General features: G+C 41.3%; 2 protein-coding genes across 3 annotated transcripts; both read right to left on the bottom strand.

The window, feature by feature from the left end:
* Positions 1 to 1769: 1769 nt before the first annotated feature.
* Positions 1770 to 7534, bottom strand: LOC146978182 (uncharacterized). The gene is made up of 2 exons (XM_085790868.1): positions 7248 to 7534; positions 1770 to 3999 (listed from the first exon to the last, which is right to left on the bottom strand). Exons 1-2 carry the CDS (start codon positions 7444 to 7446, stop codon positions 3350 to 3352), a joined length of 849 nt encoding a protein of 282 aa, XP_085646994.1. The 5' UTR covers positions 7447 to 7534; the 3' UTR covers positions 1770 to 3349.
* A 1875-nt stretch (positions 7535 to 9409) lies between these two features.
* Positions 9410 to 15311, bottom strand: LOC146978181 (major histocompatibility complex class I-related protein 1-like). 2 transcript variants are annotated; one of them, XM_085790867.1, is made up of 7 exons: positions 15177 to 15311; positions 11956 to 12222; positions 11437 to 11715; positions 10610 to 10912; positions 10317 to 10412; positions 9692 to 9769; positions 9410 to 9427 (listed from the first exon to the last, which is right to left on the bottom strand). In XM_085790867.1, the coding sequence occupies exons 1-6, from the start codon at positions 15223 to 15225 to the stop codon at positions 9717 to 9719; spliced, it is 1047 nt and encodes a 348-aa protein (XP_085646993.1). In that variant the 5' UTR covers positions 15226 to 15311; the 3' UTR covers positions 9410 to 9427; positions 9692 to 9716. The 2 variants fall into 2 exon arrangements, with proteins under 2 accessions (XP_085646993.1, XP_085646992.1); XM_085790866.1 differs by lacking the exons at positions 9410 to 9427; positions 9692 to 9769 and having other exon boundaries at positions 10178 to 10412.
* Positions 15312 to 17678: the final 2367 nt, after the last annotated feature.

Below are 17678 nucleotides of genomic sequence, written 5' to 3'. Positions count from 1 at the left end.
AATAAAATATACAGAACTATACTGATACATGTGAGTTTACATTGTCATAAATAGTGCTATGCTGCCATCTGCTGGTGTCAAAAAAAGCAGGTCAGTTAGTTCACTGCATTACTTTTTCATAGATTTTCTTTTAACAATCCCCCTCCTCACTAAAGAATCAATGACCCAAGAATAGAAAAAACACAAACAGAAACTTAAAAGAATATCACTCATCATTCCTATGATTTCTTTTTCTTTTTATTAGCTATTATTCTTTTGTTTTCATACTTTAAAGACAGACATTTTACAAAATGCTATGATGATGTTGAGATCTGATCTCATGTGCTTCTGCAACTGTAAGAGAGGGCAATTTACCCGAGGTAGAAAAGTGTTTGGATATATTTTTGACAAGTTATGGGGTAGTGTTGTTTACTTTTTTTTTATATCATCTTAGAATGAAAAATGTTAACATGTCAAACTCTTAGTCTGTGAAGAAATATAGAAATTATAATGATGTAATTTTCACTGGTTCCCTGCCATTGGCAATTTTTCAACTGATAAAAATAGTTTGCAGATCTAATCAACAATGGAAATAGCCTACTTGATATTGGTATTGTAAATAACATCTACAAAAAGTGTTGACCCATTTTCTGGTTAGGCATATCAATGGCCACAGAAACAAATATGCAATTTTTGTCCTCAAATTAAATTCCCCATGTCTACTGAGGTTTTGTTATTTTGACATGAGGGTTAGATAAAAATGGACAGAACATGAAAATTACTTTTTTTTTAAAATCTTGTTTATTACTTCAGTAAACCGTAGGGGAGAGCGGGGTAAGTAGTGCCAATTTTTACTTAAACTGCCTTTAAAGCAAGGGGATTATAATAATGCCCCCAACTAATATATGTACATATAGTTTAGGATGTTGTGCATCCCTGGGAACAATCACTTTGAATCTTAAATCAACCGTTTCAGAAATATAGCTTTAGAAAAAAAAAAAAAATTCTGGCACAACTTGCCCCCGGTGCGGGGTAAGTTGTGCCATTAGAGAAAATACACTGGGGTAAATTGTGCCATTGATAATTGAAGTAAAACAGATCATTTTAATCTCACAAATGATAATGCTATATAAAAGCAAGACATTCAATACAAAATCAAAGCCAGAAGCGGCGATGATCGGGCCCTCGCTTGTCCCCATGTAGTCGTGGAGGCCTGAGCCACGCTGGGGGCTGTGGCACAAAGAAACGCAATGTTTTGTTCATCCACCAGGCTACGAGCACAACCAGACTGGGCAGGTGTGTTCAGGGGCGGTCCCTCATCACACATGTTGAGTTTCAAGCAAATCCGTGCCCACTGCCATGTTTCTCCTATACACAGACAGCACTGCCACTGGCACAACTTAACCCAGGCCCTTTGGCACAAATTACCCCAAGCCCAGCATTTTGAGAAAAAAGGATTCCCCAGCTGTTTTGAGCTGGCATCATGCTAACTGTATAGACAAGTGGTGTAGCTTAATAAAGCACTAAAACATGTGTGAACTGTTTTCAAAGTTATCTATAATTGTTCAAACATGGCAATCAAAAAACCTTGATCATAGAAATCTTACTTTGGAGGGCAAAAACTTGTTTTTTGAACATAAATGTGCTTTCCTCTCAAGCCATGTGTCTCCCTTCTTGATAGGATGAGTGAAATGGATGCCCCTTCAAAAATATGTGGTCACATGACCAACTTCTTCTATGGTTTTCTAGATAACAGGGGTGGAACTACTTGCCCCATGGCACAAATTACCCCACTCTCCCCTACTGTTGACTGCATGGGAAGCCTGGTTTATTAGAGTTGACATCCTGAACCTGTTTTCAGATGTTCCTGACATCCCAAATACAAACTCCAGACTTTCAAGTTTCCATGTTGTTCTGACTCAATCAAAACCATTATATTTGTGCTACAGGACAGCTGCACTGTCTCAGTACCAGTAACAAAAAATAAAAACATCTTTATTAGTCACAAGTCAAACACTGGTAAGTCTACAGTGATAGCAAACTTTAGCTGCAGCTGTGTCACCGTCAGATGTTTGATGTGTCTAAAAACTGCAAAACCACTGTTACTTCCACTGCATAAATCTGTTAGATTATACAAGATATAAAAAATACAGTCTGCGTCTCTTCTTGCCTTGTCCAGGTCCATGTTCACATTAATGAGGATAAATATCAAAAACACACTCACGTCCAAAGTCATGATCAATGTTTCCCTCCGTTTAACCACAATATCCACAATGAAACATTGATGCAAGAAAAATGATTTAAAATTCTGTCATTCTTCTTTTCTTAACACTGTAAAATGTAAAAATAAAAGACATACCATCTAATTTTAATTTTGATATAATAATATCATCAAGGGCCTTCAAAATCCATATGGGGTCCGGCTTCATCACCAACATCCAGCAGGAGTGGAATATGTATTAGCCTGTATTATACATACTTGCTCATGTGGACACAACTGATGATGCTGTACTACACTTTTTAAAGGGATAGTTGTTGTTTTTTCATGGGGTTATAAGAGGCACTCACACATATTTGGTATATCCAATATCTGTTAATCTAATGTGCTCCATAAATGTGCTTGTGCGCAGTGTGCAGCAGTTAAAAAATGTAGTGCCAAAGTAAAATATGTCTTCACAGGAGAATAAACTGCCGAAAATTTTGTACATGAAACAAACATGTAAACAGATTGTGCACACAGTAACAAAGAACCTACTGCAATTTATGTCAAACACCATGACAAAAAACACTTAACTATCCCTTTAAGCTTATATTATTCATTTTTTTAAATGAAAATGTCTGACTTTGATCTTCCTAGGACTGTTGTAAACAAGTTCATTCTTTATTGCACTGGAGTGTTTTTGTAGATGACCTGTCATCAGGCGAGGGGCGGGGGCACAGACAGAGACAAACAACCACTCACACTCCCATTCACACCTACAGGCGATTTAGAGTCACGGAGCAACCTGCATGTCTTTGGACTGTGGGAAGAAGCTGGAGTACCTTGTTCGAATCCAGAACCTTCTTGCTGTGCAAACCGCTGCACCACAACGCCAGCCATTTGTTGATATCTGTCCCGGTTTATAGCAGTGTAGTCAGTCTTCAGTCTGTTATTAACACACAGGATTATGTATTTGTGGAAAGTAAGCGTCCGAGAGTCTGAGGTGACTGCGGTGTGTGTTTGTAAAAAAAGTTTCTTGGCATGAGATAAAACAGCAGCTTAGTGTTTATCAGTGGGGCGGAAAGACATTTTTGAATGCACCCACATCGTCCTGGCTGTGCTTTTTGACATCTGCTCTGCTTCGTCACACATTAGTGTCTCTCCGGTGTCTCAGCTCTGCTGCGCTTTCTGTCCGGTGTGTGTGCGAATGTGCCGTTTGTAGTTGGAGTTGTCGCTGAACCGGCGGCCGCACTCGTCACAGCTGTACGGTTTCTCACCCGTGTGGATCCTCAAGTGTTTCTGATAGCCATCGAACCGCGTCAGTCTCTTACCGCAAATATCGCACGTGTACGACTTGTCCACTTTTGTTTCGACCTTGCGGTGCACCTGCACATGTTTGGCCCAGTGGCCTCGCTGAGCGAACGCGCGGCCGCAAATGGTGCAAATGTACGAGTCCACCACCTCGGAGAGCGGGATTTCCAGTTTGTCCAGCTGGCCGTTGCCTGAAGCCAGATCCGAAGGCTCGGGATCGTCCTCGTCAAGCTCGGAGCAGGTCTGCTGGATCGAGGTCCCCGGTTGGGGGTCGAGCTCCGAGTCATCGTCGAGATCCTGGCTGCGAAACTTTTTCAACGAGGGCGCCAGGTGGTTGTCGTCGTCGTCGAGCTCTTTTTTCGCATCGGCGCTCTGGAACAACATGAAGTTGACATCGTTCTGCTCCATGGACTCAAGTTCGTCCTCGTCCTCTTCCTCTTTGATGTGAGGAGGAGACTCTGTGTCATTCAGGTCCAGACCAGAGCTCCACTCCTGCTGCTCACAGAGAGCTGGACGACAATACAGAGAGTCAGAACATGTTGGAAAACTGTGTTGTTGTTTTGTTGTGAGCGTGTGATGGTTGCAGGAGCAGGGGTGCAAACTCATCAGGGGTAAAAAAGGTGACAAGATACCGACCTCCTAGGGGGGTCCGGGGGCATGCTCCCCCGGGGAATTTTTTTTAAAAACCAACTTTAAAGGTGAATTTACAGTCAATTTTAGCATGAGACTGGGGTCCAGATTTACTCAGGTTTGCACAGCTTTTGCTCCTGTTAAACCTGCACAATCTGTCTCTCTGTGTTTGGTTTTGAAATATGTGAAGGGGGTCTTCAGCCTTTGCAGGTTTAGCATGAGCAAAAGCTGTGCAAAACTTGGAGAATCTGTCCCTTGATGTCCATCAGATGAACCTTGCAAACCTTGCCTTCAAACTAAATAAAATTTAATACAGACTGATTGGTTCATTGTGAAACATTTATTTATTGATGTAAATGTGTTTTCTGTACGTAGGCTATGCTCCTAGGCAGCGCTGCTCTTTCTGTCCAATAACACACATGAAGCTTAAAAATGCCATAGGTTACATAAAACATATTAAGCGGCAATATGTATTTAAAAGATGTTCAAGCAAACGGTTCGGTTCACGGTTTTGTGGTCATGGTTTTCGGTTCGGTTTCGTCTACTTTGATCGTTGGGAAAATCAATCATGTCTCGTATATTCAGGTTAAAACTGAAAGAATGAGGCAGTCTGACATCTGATCCATCATTGTGACAGTCTGAGGTTAAAAGTAGATGAGATTCTGGCTGCAAGAGAGGAGACACTGATAGTTCCAACATGTTTTAATTTATTGGGCAAAGAAAGTTATCTAACAAATGCTAAGAACAATTAGATATTCACTGAAATATATGACCTATATTTATTAATTGTGGTTCTTACAAAAAATATATCTTATAAAATATAAAAGCTAAAATGTCTCTTAAAGCTCTGCCCCTGTAATTAGTGCATACAAAATAATTTAACTTTAGCCTACTACTTTTACAACCACATTATTTACCAGCAACATAAAGTGAAACAGAGGCAGAGGTGTCCTGCCACAGTCAGTCAACCTCCTCCTCCTCCTCCTCCTCCTCCTCCTCCTGCTGCTGCACAGGTCGCACTGGAGCTAGTCTCGCTCGCCAGACCCTCCTCCAGAGAAGAAGACACTGGAGCTAATAAAGCTAAACGCGCTAATCGCTAATTGGCCGCGATCGCGATCATCACACACGCGGTCCCATACAGCAGAGCAGACCTATACAACGCTGCTGGAGCATCTTCTTGCTCCGACTCTTTCACTCGCCATGCTCAAAAAGTCACGTTAGTTAGTCTGTATTAAAAGTGAAGCTTCAGGTGTGTATTGCTGGACAGAAGAGGAGCGCTGCCACCACTTGTTGTCATCCAGATAAGGTGCATGCGCCTTAAACCTGTAAACCTCCTGGAGGTTTACAGGTGGTTAATGGTGGGTTACCAGTCCTCAACAGGTAGTTACAGATGGTTAACGGCCGGTTACAGAAAAGCTAAAGATAGTTCACAGGTGGCTTCAGGTAATTACAGGTCACTAAAGGGTAGTTACGGGTGTTAAAAGGGTGGTTGCAGGCACTTACAGGTGGTTTATGAACAGTTGCAGGCTGTTTTGGTTAGTTTCAAGTTGGTGAAGGGTAGTTACAGGTGGTTTGTGAGTGGTTAAGGTGGTCATGGGTAGTTGCAGGTGCCTTGTGAATAGTTACTATTAATAGTATAGTGATTTAGATTAGATTAGAAATACTTTATTTAATCCCCGAGGGGAAATTTTAAATGTCACAGAGCAGCAGCAAGACAATACAGACAACAACACAGATCACAACACACTGAGTAAAAATACATGAAGACATAAAAACACATAGTGTATTAAAACACAGAATAAAAAGAAATAAATATATGAATAAGAGATGCGTGTAGAAGGTTAAAAGTTAAGAAGTTAAAAGAAGAAGAAGTGCTGGGTCCAGGATGCTTATGATGACTGCATTCATTAATCAGATTGAGGAGTTGTACAGCTGTATTGCAGTGGGTATGAATGAATGTTTATATCGCTCTCTTGAGCAGCGGGGGAGTCTGTATCTGTGACTGAAAGTACTTTTAAGACTGTCCAGTGTTTTATGGAGGGGATGGGTGGTGTTGTCTTCCTCCAGGGTGCTCAGCTTCACTCCTACAACAGACTGGGCCTTCTTGATCAGCTTGTTAAGCTTGTTTGCGTCCCTTTTCTTTATGCCCACACCCCAGCACACCACAGCAAAAAAGAGGGAACTGGCTACAACAGTTTGATAAAACATATTAAGCTAAGCATCCTGTTGCACACATTAAAAGACTTAAGCCTCCTCAAAAAATACAAGCGGCTCAGGCCCTTCTTGTAAACAGCCTCTGTGTTACCTGCCCACTCCAGCTTGCTGTCCAGTAGGACGCCAAGGTACTTACAGGTAATACTCAGAAAATTAGAATATCGTGAAAAAGTTCATTCATTGAAGCAGTAATTCAGGCAAATGGGGGCCCAACCAAGTACTGAGTACACAAAATGATTATACTTTTCTGATGGCTGACATTTCATTTATTTAAACTCATTTTTCTGTTTATTTCATGTGATATTCAAATTTTTTGAGACTCTGATTTTGGGGTTTTCATAAGCTGTAAGCCATAATAATCAAAATTCTAACAAATAAAAGCTTGAAATATCTTGCAATGCCTGTTATGAGTCTAAATAATATATTTTTAAGTTGAATTACTTAAATGAATGAACTTTTTCACGATATTCTAATTTTCTGAGTATTACCTGTATATTGCCCCACAATGTCCACATCACTCCCACTGATACAAACAGGAGAGTTGTATTGGTGGGTACAGGTCATTTACATGTAGTTTAGGTAGTTGCGGATAGTTACAGGTGGTTTATAAGTAGTCATTAATAGCCACAAAACAGTGTGGACGCAGGTTAAACATTGGAAACGTAAGATAATTTGCTGCTCAGCTCTGACTTTTACACCAACCATCACTTTATAGTTGCAGTTCATTACTTCTATACGAGTACTCATGTGTTTTAACAAGCAGTAACCTGTGAGGAACTTAGTTAATCTGTTATTTAATGTATTTAATTGTGGTATCGGACGAGTCGGTGCTCGGTAAAACGGCACAGAGCCGGTGGTTAGGCTAACTGCCGACAACTCTCTGTGTACTAACTAAACTGAACCAGTGACCAACCTGCGCTGCTGACCTGTAGAGATATCTGCGGCTTGGTGGAGAGGTCCAGCAGCCGGCGCTGGCGGTCGATCTCCAGCTTGGAGCGAGAGATCTCCTCCTCGTACTCGGCTATGGTCCTCCCGAACACCCCGAAGATCTCCTCCGCGGCCGCGGTGAGCCGCTGGTTGATCAACACCCTCAGCATCTCGATTTTGGACATTGGAGCAGCAGGACGAGCGGCGGAGTGCGGGGAGAAAGCAAAAGAGTCAGCTCCTCGAGGCGTCGTTTGTTTACCACCTTTACTTCCGGGTTACTGTCTCTCTGCGCATGCTCAGTCTCACCGGCAGCCTGAGAGATCAAATGTGGGAATTTACCGCCACCTGGTGGAGTGGAAAACTATTAACTGTTACTCCAACTTCCAAAGCCCCATTACTCTATTATCATTTACCGGTTGCGCGTTTTTATAGCCTACAAAGGCTGAAATGAATGTCTGTTTTAGAACAGTTAATCACCAAGGCAATCAAATATTAAATGAACAAGGTCATCTAAAAAGCCTTTGTTAAATTAATTAAATACAAGTGTAGTAGGCTACCTATTTTTTATGCTCCCTGGACTGTTTTCACAAGTCTTGACTGGTCTAAAATGTGAATCAAAGACATCACTTTCAGCACAAAGATATGGACAAACAAAAATAAATCTCGACTCACACCTGAGTCAAACTTCTTTTAAAAAAATTGAATTTCCTCTTGTTTACAATTTTCAATTTGTATTTGTGCTTAATTAATTTGGTTATGTTACTGATTTACATAATTGTATTTGAATGCATTAACTATATGTAGTGCCTGCCATGCAAATAATGCAGCTCAAAGTTCTTTACAATAAAAGAAGTACGGACAAAATCTAAATGAAGACCTTGGCCTCTTTTGTTAAATGGGAGAGACACATATTTGCATTTCTACCATGGGGTAGTAATAAATAATACTTTTAAGTATTAGTCACTCAGGTTAGAAAATGACCTCTCACCAACAGCCTCACCACTACTAAACAGTGGGTGTAAAAAGAAAAGAAAAGAAGGAGTTCCACCGCACACAAAGGGGTCGTATAAACATTTATTTATTTATTTAAAAAGTCAAGCAGCAACGCGTTTCACCTGTGTGGGCTTCATCAGGCAGTGGGCAGTGGGTGTGGGTGTGTGGGTGTCTTCGACTTTAAAATAACATTCTTATGTTGAGTGACAGATATAATAGCCCTTGCAACGATAATAATAAAAACCAGTGACACATGAAAATAAACTGTATTTTAGTTCTTCCATCCATACTGATTTAAAAGACAGGGTTAACGGTTAAACGGTTAAACTGGAAAATACAAATAGCCTATCTGAACATAATAGTAAAACAAAATCTTTCAGGCGAATTCCTGACCGGGAGCAAGTGATGATACTCCCTTTAGTGTTTAAACAATCACCATCACTGTAAACAGCTACTATACTTGGTCTAGCTGTAAACACACTGTAATCCATTGAATAAATATTCATATATGTAAAACAAAAGATACATTAGTTTGTAAACATTACAATTATTATTATTATTATTTTTACCAAACTTTCTTTTATAGAAAAATACTAAACTGATTTCATAAACGGGACTATAAGTGCAGCCAAACAAAACAGGCATTGTGTTTTGTGCTGTGTGATGTGTGTACACATGTTGGCATGTTTGTGTGTCTTCATTCATGTGAATTTAAGAAATCTGAGAACTAAATAGCTTAAGATTGACATTCAAGAGAACAACTTATCTTTACATTTACCTTAACAACAACTGTGGTGTACTTTTGAAACTCTTAGGCAAGAGTTATTCATTCCTTTGGCATAACTCTTGACTAAATCAGTAGTTCTCGCAACCAAGACACGATCAACATATTTGTAGAAAATAGTGTTACGATCATAAAAGCCCAATTTTGTTTGTCTCAATCATCATCATTTTTACATTTGACACTTTTATGACATTTAAACAGCATAAAATCAAAGTGATTCTTTCCTGCTCACCCCATACTTTGTGCAGTGTAATACCCAGTTGCACAAAATTATATGATTCGATTGAATGTTGTCAATTCCACACCATCAAAAAGTGAATGAATGGGGTGCTTTTTCAGTCTGAACACGGCAACAGAGCTTGTTAACCCAGTCCACCTTTTCTACAAACCTGCAGTTAAACATGAGACAGAAAGAAAATAGTTTAGCATCAACTGCAGCTATATTTAAAAGTTCAATTACTAATTTAATTTAATCAAAAATAAATAAAGGGCTCGTTTGAATACCGAGAATACACTTGTACTCAATGTAATTCATTAATCCAGGTTCTGCTTGATGGGTTAAGTGAGAACAATCTGGAACATAGATCTGCATAGAGATTTTCTTCACTTGTGCTCAATAAAACCCCACAATTCATGAAAGAAAACATACTTACCGGGAGCAAAGAGGGCTGCATGAGATCAGGTCTCTGAATTCAGTCTCTCAGAGAGCTCAGTGCTATTATCACCAGAAGCTGGAAAGCAGTGATACTTTGTTAGGGCATTCATTTTGGTCCAACATGCAGCCTGCTTGACTTACAGAAATGTCTAGGATGAACACAAGGGAAAACAAAATACTTACAATTTGAACGTTTTTTGGCTGAAAAGAATAAATGCAAAATTAATCTTTGTATCATAGAGCATCTAGTAGATACAGTGATCATACTGTTTGAAAAACTGCAGTTAATCCACATATCATCACAGTCGATGGATGGACTGTGTCAGGATATTCTAGTCTAGAACAAAGTGTTTGGTCAACAGACAGAATAATCCATAAGGTTTTACTGCTGCCATGGTTAAAAACACAGTTTTCTCTCGGGTCACCAGCACACCCATAACTTGTGTTGTACTACACCTAATCCAAACGTGAACATCCCTCGTTGTGTTACCAGACTGCTAAAGCACCATATTATGTGCAAGTGAAGTCACTTCCAAAAAGAATGAAGACTGTGATTTTGTCTTTTACTTTTGTTAGATTACATGTGATGGGAAGAAGGATCGCAATAAGTTTCAGGCTCTCACCTCTTGTCATCTTGTAAACAACGACCACTGTGACAACAATAGCCACTATGACTGCAGCAGACACAGCAATGAGAGTTGGGACACTGGGATTTTTAACTGAACAAAACAACAGAAGACAAAGGTGTTAGAGATCAGAGTCTGTATGCATGCTCTCCCAGCAATAGTTGACTGATTGCTAGTTACTATTAGTAGGTACTCCAATGAGGCCAATTACAGATGGATTAATGCTGATTTTGACTAGTTAGTACTAATTTAAGCACAACTGTTTTCTGTTTTCGGTCAACCCAACTCACCCCAGTTAGTCTTGATCACTGCTGGGTCCAGCTTGATGACAATGTCATCCTTCACACCAGAGAGCTGAAAAACACACTTGTACCTTGGCCAGTCGTCAGGTTGGATCAGGGACAGATCAAGATCCACACTCATCTGGAAGGTGCTGTCATGGTTGTGAAGGAGCTCGCTGTGGTCCACCTGCTCATAAAGCTCCTCTCCATCTTTGCTCCAAAATATATTGGCTCTGTCAGGGTAGAAACCTGTTGCATGGCAGGTCACTGGAGACAAGGGAGTCCTCTGGAGGAGAGATAGCAATGGAAGGTCTGAAGGAGAAAGTGAGATATTTTTCCATGTTAGATGCTGGTGGACCTCTCTTCACACACAAAGAAACACTTACAGGTGGTCCAGGATGCAGTAGCCCACCGGTCTTTGATCAGCCTAAAAGGTCATCTGCCTACAATGGCTACCCATGGATGTCTTAATCCAATTCAAATTATTAATGTTGCCCTCATACATACGGGCTTCAGGGTCTGCACTATCTACTTGAACTTAATCATTCAGCTTAATGGTCATTTTCATCCAAGGAACGCGCAACCAAATTTAATTGGTGTATCCATCTCTATCTAACCCTAAGACTGCCACCCTGCCATCCAATAACACCCTAACATATACAGTACTTCTTTATCCGTTCTCCTTTAGCTGAGGATAGATGTAGTACTTATACCAAGGCAACCTAATGCGCTGAAGCTTTGGTGATGTTGCTTCATTGTAAGTATCTCAGTATTGAGTCTGTAAACATGTGTATGTAAATACAGACTGCTTAGATTGTAGCAACATATGCTTTTACCTGCTCTCTGCACAAAGCTCTTTCCATAGTCCAAACTGTTCTTCAGCCTCACAGGGCACTCCTTGTTCAAACGGTGCTCCATAAAGTCTAGCCAGACTTTGTTATTATTCCACTTATGTTGGGATATAAGCAACTCTGGTTTTGTAGCAATCCACCTCTGTGCCTTCATGTCCAATATTAATACGTCTTCTCCCTCATAACTTATCAGACCAAATCCATTAACCTCTCCCGTCTCATCATCCCATTCACACCCATTCAATACCTGGATTACATGGACTCCTGAGAGAGATGAAAACACAAAATTTGACACATAATATGTTGTCATGTGTAGTCATTTACAGTAATAAATAATATTATCTTCTAGATGAAAAGTCATAGAAAGTTGTTACAGTTCATTTTGAGGATGTTTCGGTAAGAATCAAACCGGCGTACTGACAGACATTACTATTTCTCCTGTAATCCCACCGATAGCTACATACTTTATGCAGAGTGAAAAGTTATAAAATGTAATAAACACACCTGTGGTCTGGTTAAAGCGCTCCTTTAAAGCCTCAAGGTTGAATCTTCCATACTGCTCTTGACCTTCCCAGTATGTAGTTTGTCTTTTCCAGTAATCTGGATCATCCACTGTGACTTGGTTCATCCAGACCTGTGTGGGTACTGTTGTCTTGGTGTTGCTGTCGTAGTAATCTGTCTGAATCCCATCAACAAACACAACAGCAACAAATTGGGGGAAGTTTGGGACCTCAGAGGATGCAGTGTAGACATGCCTGAGGGAGTGCATCACTGTGGGGAGAAGCAGTCACATTTCTGACTTCCAAATGGCTACTTTTGCTACATGTGTTTACAAGGCAAAGTTAATGACTATCTCCACATGTTTTCACACATAAAAAGTGGAAAAAGAAAAACTGAGGTTGGTCATCTACTCTACTTCCTCACTGATATAATTAGGATCTGTGCCCCGCCCACCACCACAGCTGGCTCTTTAGGTTGATAAGTCGAGCATCAGGATGGTTAGAGGAGAAAATATCAGAAAGACTCAGCCACATGTTTGTGCCTCAGTAAGACCCAGACTCAGCTGAGGTGGCAAGAATCAGATAGCCTACTCGCAAGCGGATCTTTTATTGTTAGTGTTAGCAGTTGTGCTGACTGAGGCAAACTTTCACTCCCTCCACTGAAATGGTTTCAGGTTCATTTAGCTCCGCCCCTGGGTAGGTTTGTGATACATGAAACCATGAACATGTGTTTATTTTCGATTTATTTCTCAACACTACATTTTCATTTGATATATAGCCAACATCTCCATTCAATATTTAGTGCTTACAGAATTTAAATGTGATATAGGCTACTGTTTGTGATATTTTCTTTAAGAGAGAAAAAAAAAACAACAACAGGAGAAAAACAAGTAACTAGAGTGAAAATGGCAAACTTCAGTCGTACTTGTGTAAGGGGTGGATAGTGAATAAAGATTGAAAAATAAATGTTTATGGATTATTTGCAGATTCTTACGATCGGGTGGGAGCACACTGTCAGTGAGGATAAAAAACAGAGGGCGCAGATGCCAATGCATGTACAAGGTTTATTTAGGCTACAGTTTAAAATGACAATAAGACCCAGTTGATAAAAACCCTCTAAAACAGCTGCAGTCCAGTTAAAAGGGTTAAAAAGCCAACAGGGGTAAAATCCATAAAACGAGCAGTCTCTGTTTAAAAGGATTCAGCCAGACCGGGATGGCGAGTGGGATTGGAGGCGAATGGGATTGGAGGGGAGACTCGTGTGCAACGCCTCGTCCTTCTTTGGAGGGCCACCTGTAACACACGAGATCACTGCCAGTATACACATTCAAAATGAGCAAAGCTCTCTTAGCGACCTCCACACCAGAACGTTACTAATATCCCCAAAAGGGTACTCACACACGAGGCAGAGCGTTAAAGCCCTGCCGCTGCGAGTGTTACACATCGTAACGCCTGGATTTCCTTTCGTCTCTTTCCTCGTCCGACTCGAATGTCCGGTCTCCCCGTGGCAACTTCTCCAGCCAAGCTCCTTCTGTGTTCTGGTGCTCTGCGGTCTTTTGTTTCCGGTCCGGGCCCTCCTCCTCCGCCGATGATTGGTCTGTAGGAGAACAGGAGAGCCTCGCAGGTGCAGTGCATTTAATCAAGATGGTGGGTTCACAGGCAGTGGGAAAACACAGTTAATGTAACTAAAACACACAAGAGAATAAAAACATGCATAAAATCTCTACTAAAATATACACAACAAAACAATCAATAAAACCAGTCCCACTGCCCTGTGACATTCTCCCACACTTTAATGTTGCCAGTCCCTGCAACATCACGAGTCTCTGTATCTCACTGGGGGTTGTGTCATCCTGCTGGTTGGTTGGAGAAGTGGTTTTATTTCCCTCAGCAGCTCCTGCGTGAGGCCAGACATCTGCAGTCTCACATCTTCCATGATCTCTCTTTTCAAAGTCTCTTTCCAATTGGTATCCTTGTATTTGCTCTTTCCAGTCACTGTATTTTACATCACCACCTGGTCCCTTAAACTTTGGCAACCAAGGGGCACCAGGATACACTGGCATCATCATGGTGGCCTCTCTGTTCAATCACTACAGGTGCTCTAAAACCCGATCCTGCCGACAACGCCAAAACTGTAAGGGGTGGATAGTGAATAAAGATTGAAAAATAAATGTTTATGGATTATTTGCAGATTCTTACGATCGGGTGGGAGCACACTGTCAGTGAGGATAAAAAACAGAGGGCGCAGATGCCAATGCATGTACAAGGTTTATTTAGGCTACAGTTTAAAATGACAATAAGACCCAGTTGATAAAAACCCTCTAAAACAGCTGCAGTCCAGTTAAAAGGGTTAAAAAGCCAACAGGGGTAAAATCCATAAAACGAGCAGTCTCTGTTTAAAAGGATTCAGCCAGACCGGGATGGCGAGTGGGATTGGAGGCGAATGGGATTGGAGGGGAGACTCGTGTGCAACGCCTCGTCCTTCTTTGGAGGGCCACCTGTAACACACGAGATCACTGCCAGTATACACATTCAAAATGAGCAAAGCTCTCTTAGCGACCTCCACACCAGAACGTTACTAATATCCCCAAAAGGGTACTCACACACGAGGCAGAGCGTTAAAGCCCTGCCGCTGCGAGTGTTACACATCGTAACGCCTGGATTTCCTTTCGTCTCTTTCCTCGTCCGACTCGAATGTCCGGTCTCCCCGTGGCAACTTCTCCAGCCAAGCTCCTTCTGTGTTCTGGTGCTCTGCGGTCTTTTGTTTCCGGTCCGGGCCCTCCTCCTCCGCCGATGATTGGTCTGTAGGAGAACAGGAGAGCCTCGCAGGTGCAGTGCATTTAATCAAGATGGTGGGTTCACAGGCAGTGGGAAAACACAGTTAATGTAACTAAAACACACAAGAGAATAAAAACATGCATAAAATCTCTACTAAAATATACACAACAAAACAATCAATAAAACCAGTCCCACTGCCCTGTGACACTTGTGTTACGATAGCCTACAGTATTGCCCCTATTTGTCTCTTCAGATAATATTAGCCAAAGCCAGCTGTCTAATATTATAAATTCATTACAATCTTTATATGTTCCCTATGAATACATTTTCATCACAGGAAATTGACCTGAATGCTCGTGTCACTTTATAAGTTATATCCACCACTAACACTACGGCGAAGCTACGCGCTTCGATAAAGCAAACTGCCGTTGTATAGCATGATCTTACCTGGAGATACCACATGATATGAAAGCAGCAGCACAAATAGTTCCCTCATCGTGATTTGACAACCTGTAAACAAAAATATAGAAAAGAGGCGTCACACTCTCCCACTCGGATGATGAACTCTCCCTGGTGCTTTCATCTTGATCTAACGCATGCAGACAGAAACCGAAACACGCAACACAGCAAAATTCTGTCCAATAGAAGTTCAGAAAAGTCTCATACGTCATACGTTACTAGGCCTGCGCGGTTTCGTATGTGTTTAAAGGGATAGTTCAACATTTTGGCAAATTGGCCTATCGCCATAACCTCTATAGTCATAGCAGTAGGTTTATTACCTTTAATTGTCCGTGCATGTTGTTTTGAGATCCGTGGGGCAGAGTTGTGACCTGCACAGTCGCCACGCCATGAGATAATCATGTAATTATGTAACATTACGACACACAAAGCAAATAGTACTTGGAACTGCTTGCGCTTTTGAAATCACTCCACGCAGCAGCCGTGTCTGGCATGTAGTTCCGGCTGCATTTGCCTCGAAAACAACTCTGTCTCATAATTAGGGCCACGGGCAATCGCCCCGGGCACTGGTCCCAACAGCTATGAAATAGCTGCAGGGACCAGTGCCCGGGCAAAGCCCGGGCACTACTGTTATTGTGTGGATTTTTTCTTATTATTAGTGTGAATGCTGGAAGCATTCACACTATTGTTATTCGGTTCGGCCATTTTCTGCCTTTCTTCGTCATGTAACTAGTCCTTCATACTTTGTGCTATTTCAACAATTCAAATATCAAAATGTTCAGCCTTTTCGGGACAGGTGTGCTATGTCTTTTCTCTTTTCAACTATTCATACTTTTTGCAATATTCAACTATTTCTGATTTTTTTTTCCCCATAGAGAATGCATTGGAACAGTCTTGAAACTCTTCAAATCTTCTTACTTCTTTCAGCCTTTAAAGCGTCCACATACTTTCAGCTAGAGACTTCATTCAAATCCTGAGCTGTAGACAAACTTCTAATGTATTCATCCTGTATTTACAACTTTTTCATAGCTTGTACCGTTTTTGAGATAAATCCTTTAAAAGCACATGAGGATTTCTGACAAATTTCACACTTTTCAATGAGTGTGTATGGGGTTGGGTCAGAGTGAGTGCCATCATCGTTAGAGTGAGAGGGATCGAAAAAAACATTCAGGATTTTTTCTGGATAAATTGCCAGCACGGCCACAAATTAAACTCTAGACACATGATTTCCTCACTGGTTTGTAGCCACACTTGTCGTGTCTCATCTGATGTGCTCAAAACAGCAGACAGACTTACAGAATTGTCTCTATGAGCCTAATTGTCCAGCTAGACCCGCTCCAGTGGCTCATCCACTTCAATATAAAAGTAGGAGCTGATTTTTTTAGAAAAGCAGAAATGCCCCCCTTTTCTACCTTGCGACCCTGAGAAAAGTTTTTGCCCTACAAACATTTAATGCACATCAATGTGCTCAGGAAGGTCTCCTTGCCCCAGTAGTCACATGGCCACATTCTGATAAGAGTTACGGTTCTCTTTTTCTGGGCTGTTTTCGGAAGCTGCACTGAGCTCAAATCTCTCTGCTCTGCTCTGCTCTGTGTGCAGTTGGTCCAGCTGTAGGGGCCAGCTCGTTATCAAAGTCTATAAATAGAACAAGTGCAGGTGCAGCCTGGCCGCTCGTTAAGATGTTTTTAAACACAGCCCCACACACACACATGATAAACCAGACTGACAGAGGATGTCCACGCACAAACACAGGTATCACACTCACACACAGACACACACAGACACTCACACACAGTCACACATGCACGCATACACAAACAAACAATTCCATTCCATTCTTCATTCTTCCATTCTTAGATAATAATTTAAAATATTTTTTAAATGCAGCCAGGGAGCTCTCTGCTCTGCAGCAGGAGAAGGAGCTCAACTTTGTAACTTGCTGTTAAGTGCTTTTTAATTCATTTTAATTCCCCAAAAAATAGTCACAGGTCACAAAAAAGTCCTCTTCTTGCTTGGTGTGGCTAATTTCTGCACTTTCCTTACTTTCTTTTTAAGCATCATTGAAAAATCTCACATTCATCAAAGTCTCAACCTCTTTTGCACAACTCCACTGTAGTGTAGGGGGTAGGGTGGCCGTTTGCCAACCCCAAGGTCACTGGTTCGAATCCAAGGGAAGAACTCTTGTTATGTTATGTTGAATTCTGCTCTCCTCCACCGCCTTCAATTGGTTACAGGTGTTTGTTATCTCCTTGATTACTCGTACCAGTTTGCAGCACATCATCACATTACAATGAATGACAACAGTCTTGAAAGCAGTGTGCTCTCTGTAGCTGAGTGGCAGAGTGAAGGCTTTATGATCATAAGGTCATAGGTTCGATTCCTGCCTCAGTCATTTCACATCATTGCTTGAGTTTTGATTCCAATTATTCAGCTGTCATTGGACAGTCTTTGATTCCTCATAGTATAAAGCTCATTGTAACTCAGGTTCTC

Source organism: Trachurus japonicus, chromosome 11 (genome assembly GCF_045865225.1).
Source record: "Trachurus japonicus isolate A0001 chromosome 11, Traja_1.0".
NCBI lineage: Eukaryota > Metazoa > Chordata > Actinopteri > Carangiformes > Carangidae > Trachurus > Trachurus japonicus.
The sequence above is the reverse complement of the archived record's forward strand: the minus strand, read 5'-3'. Positions and strand labels throughout refer to the sequence as shown.

Excerpts from the sequence above, each read along its gene's own strand:
- LOC146978182 (XM_085790868.1), bottom strand. The coding sequence starts at position 7,446 with ATGTCCAAAATCGAGATGCTGAGGGTGTTGATCAACCAGCGGCTCACC. Across the intron at positions 4,000-7,247 it reads TCTACAGGTCAGCAGCGCAG|CTCTCTGTGAGCAGCAGGAG; the intron begins GTTGGTCACTGG and ends ATTGTCGTCCAG.
- LOC146978181 (XM_085790866.1), bottom strand. The coding sequence starts at position 15,225 with ATGAGGGAACTATTTGTGCTGCTGCTTTCATATCATGTGGTATCTCCA. Across the intron at positions 10,913-11,436 it reads GAGCTTTGTGCAGAGAGCAG|ACCTTCCATTGCTATCTCTC; the intron begins GTAAAAGCATAT and ends TTTCTCCTTCAG. Across the intron at positions 10,413-10,609 it reads AGTGATCAAGACTAACTGGG|TTAAAAATCCCAGTGTCCCA; the intron begins GTGAGTTGGGTT and ends TGTTTTGTTCAG.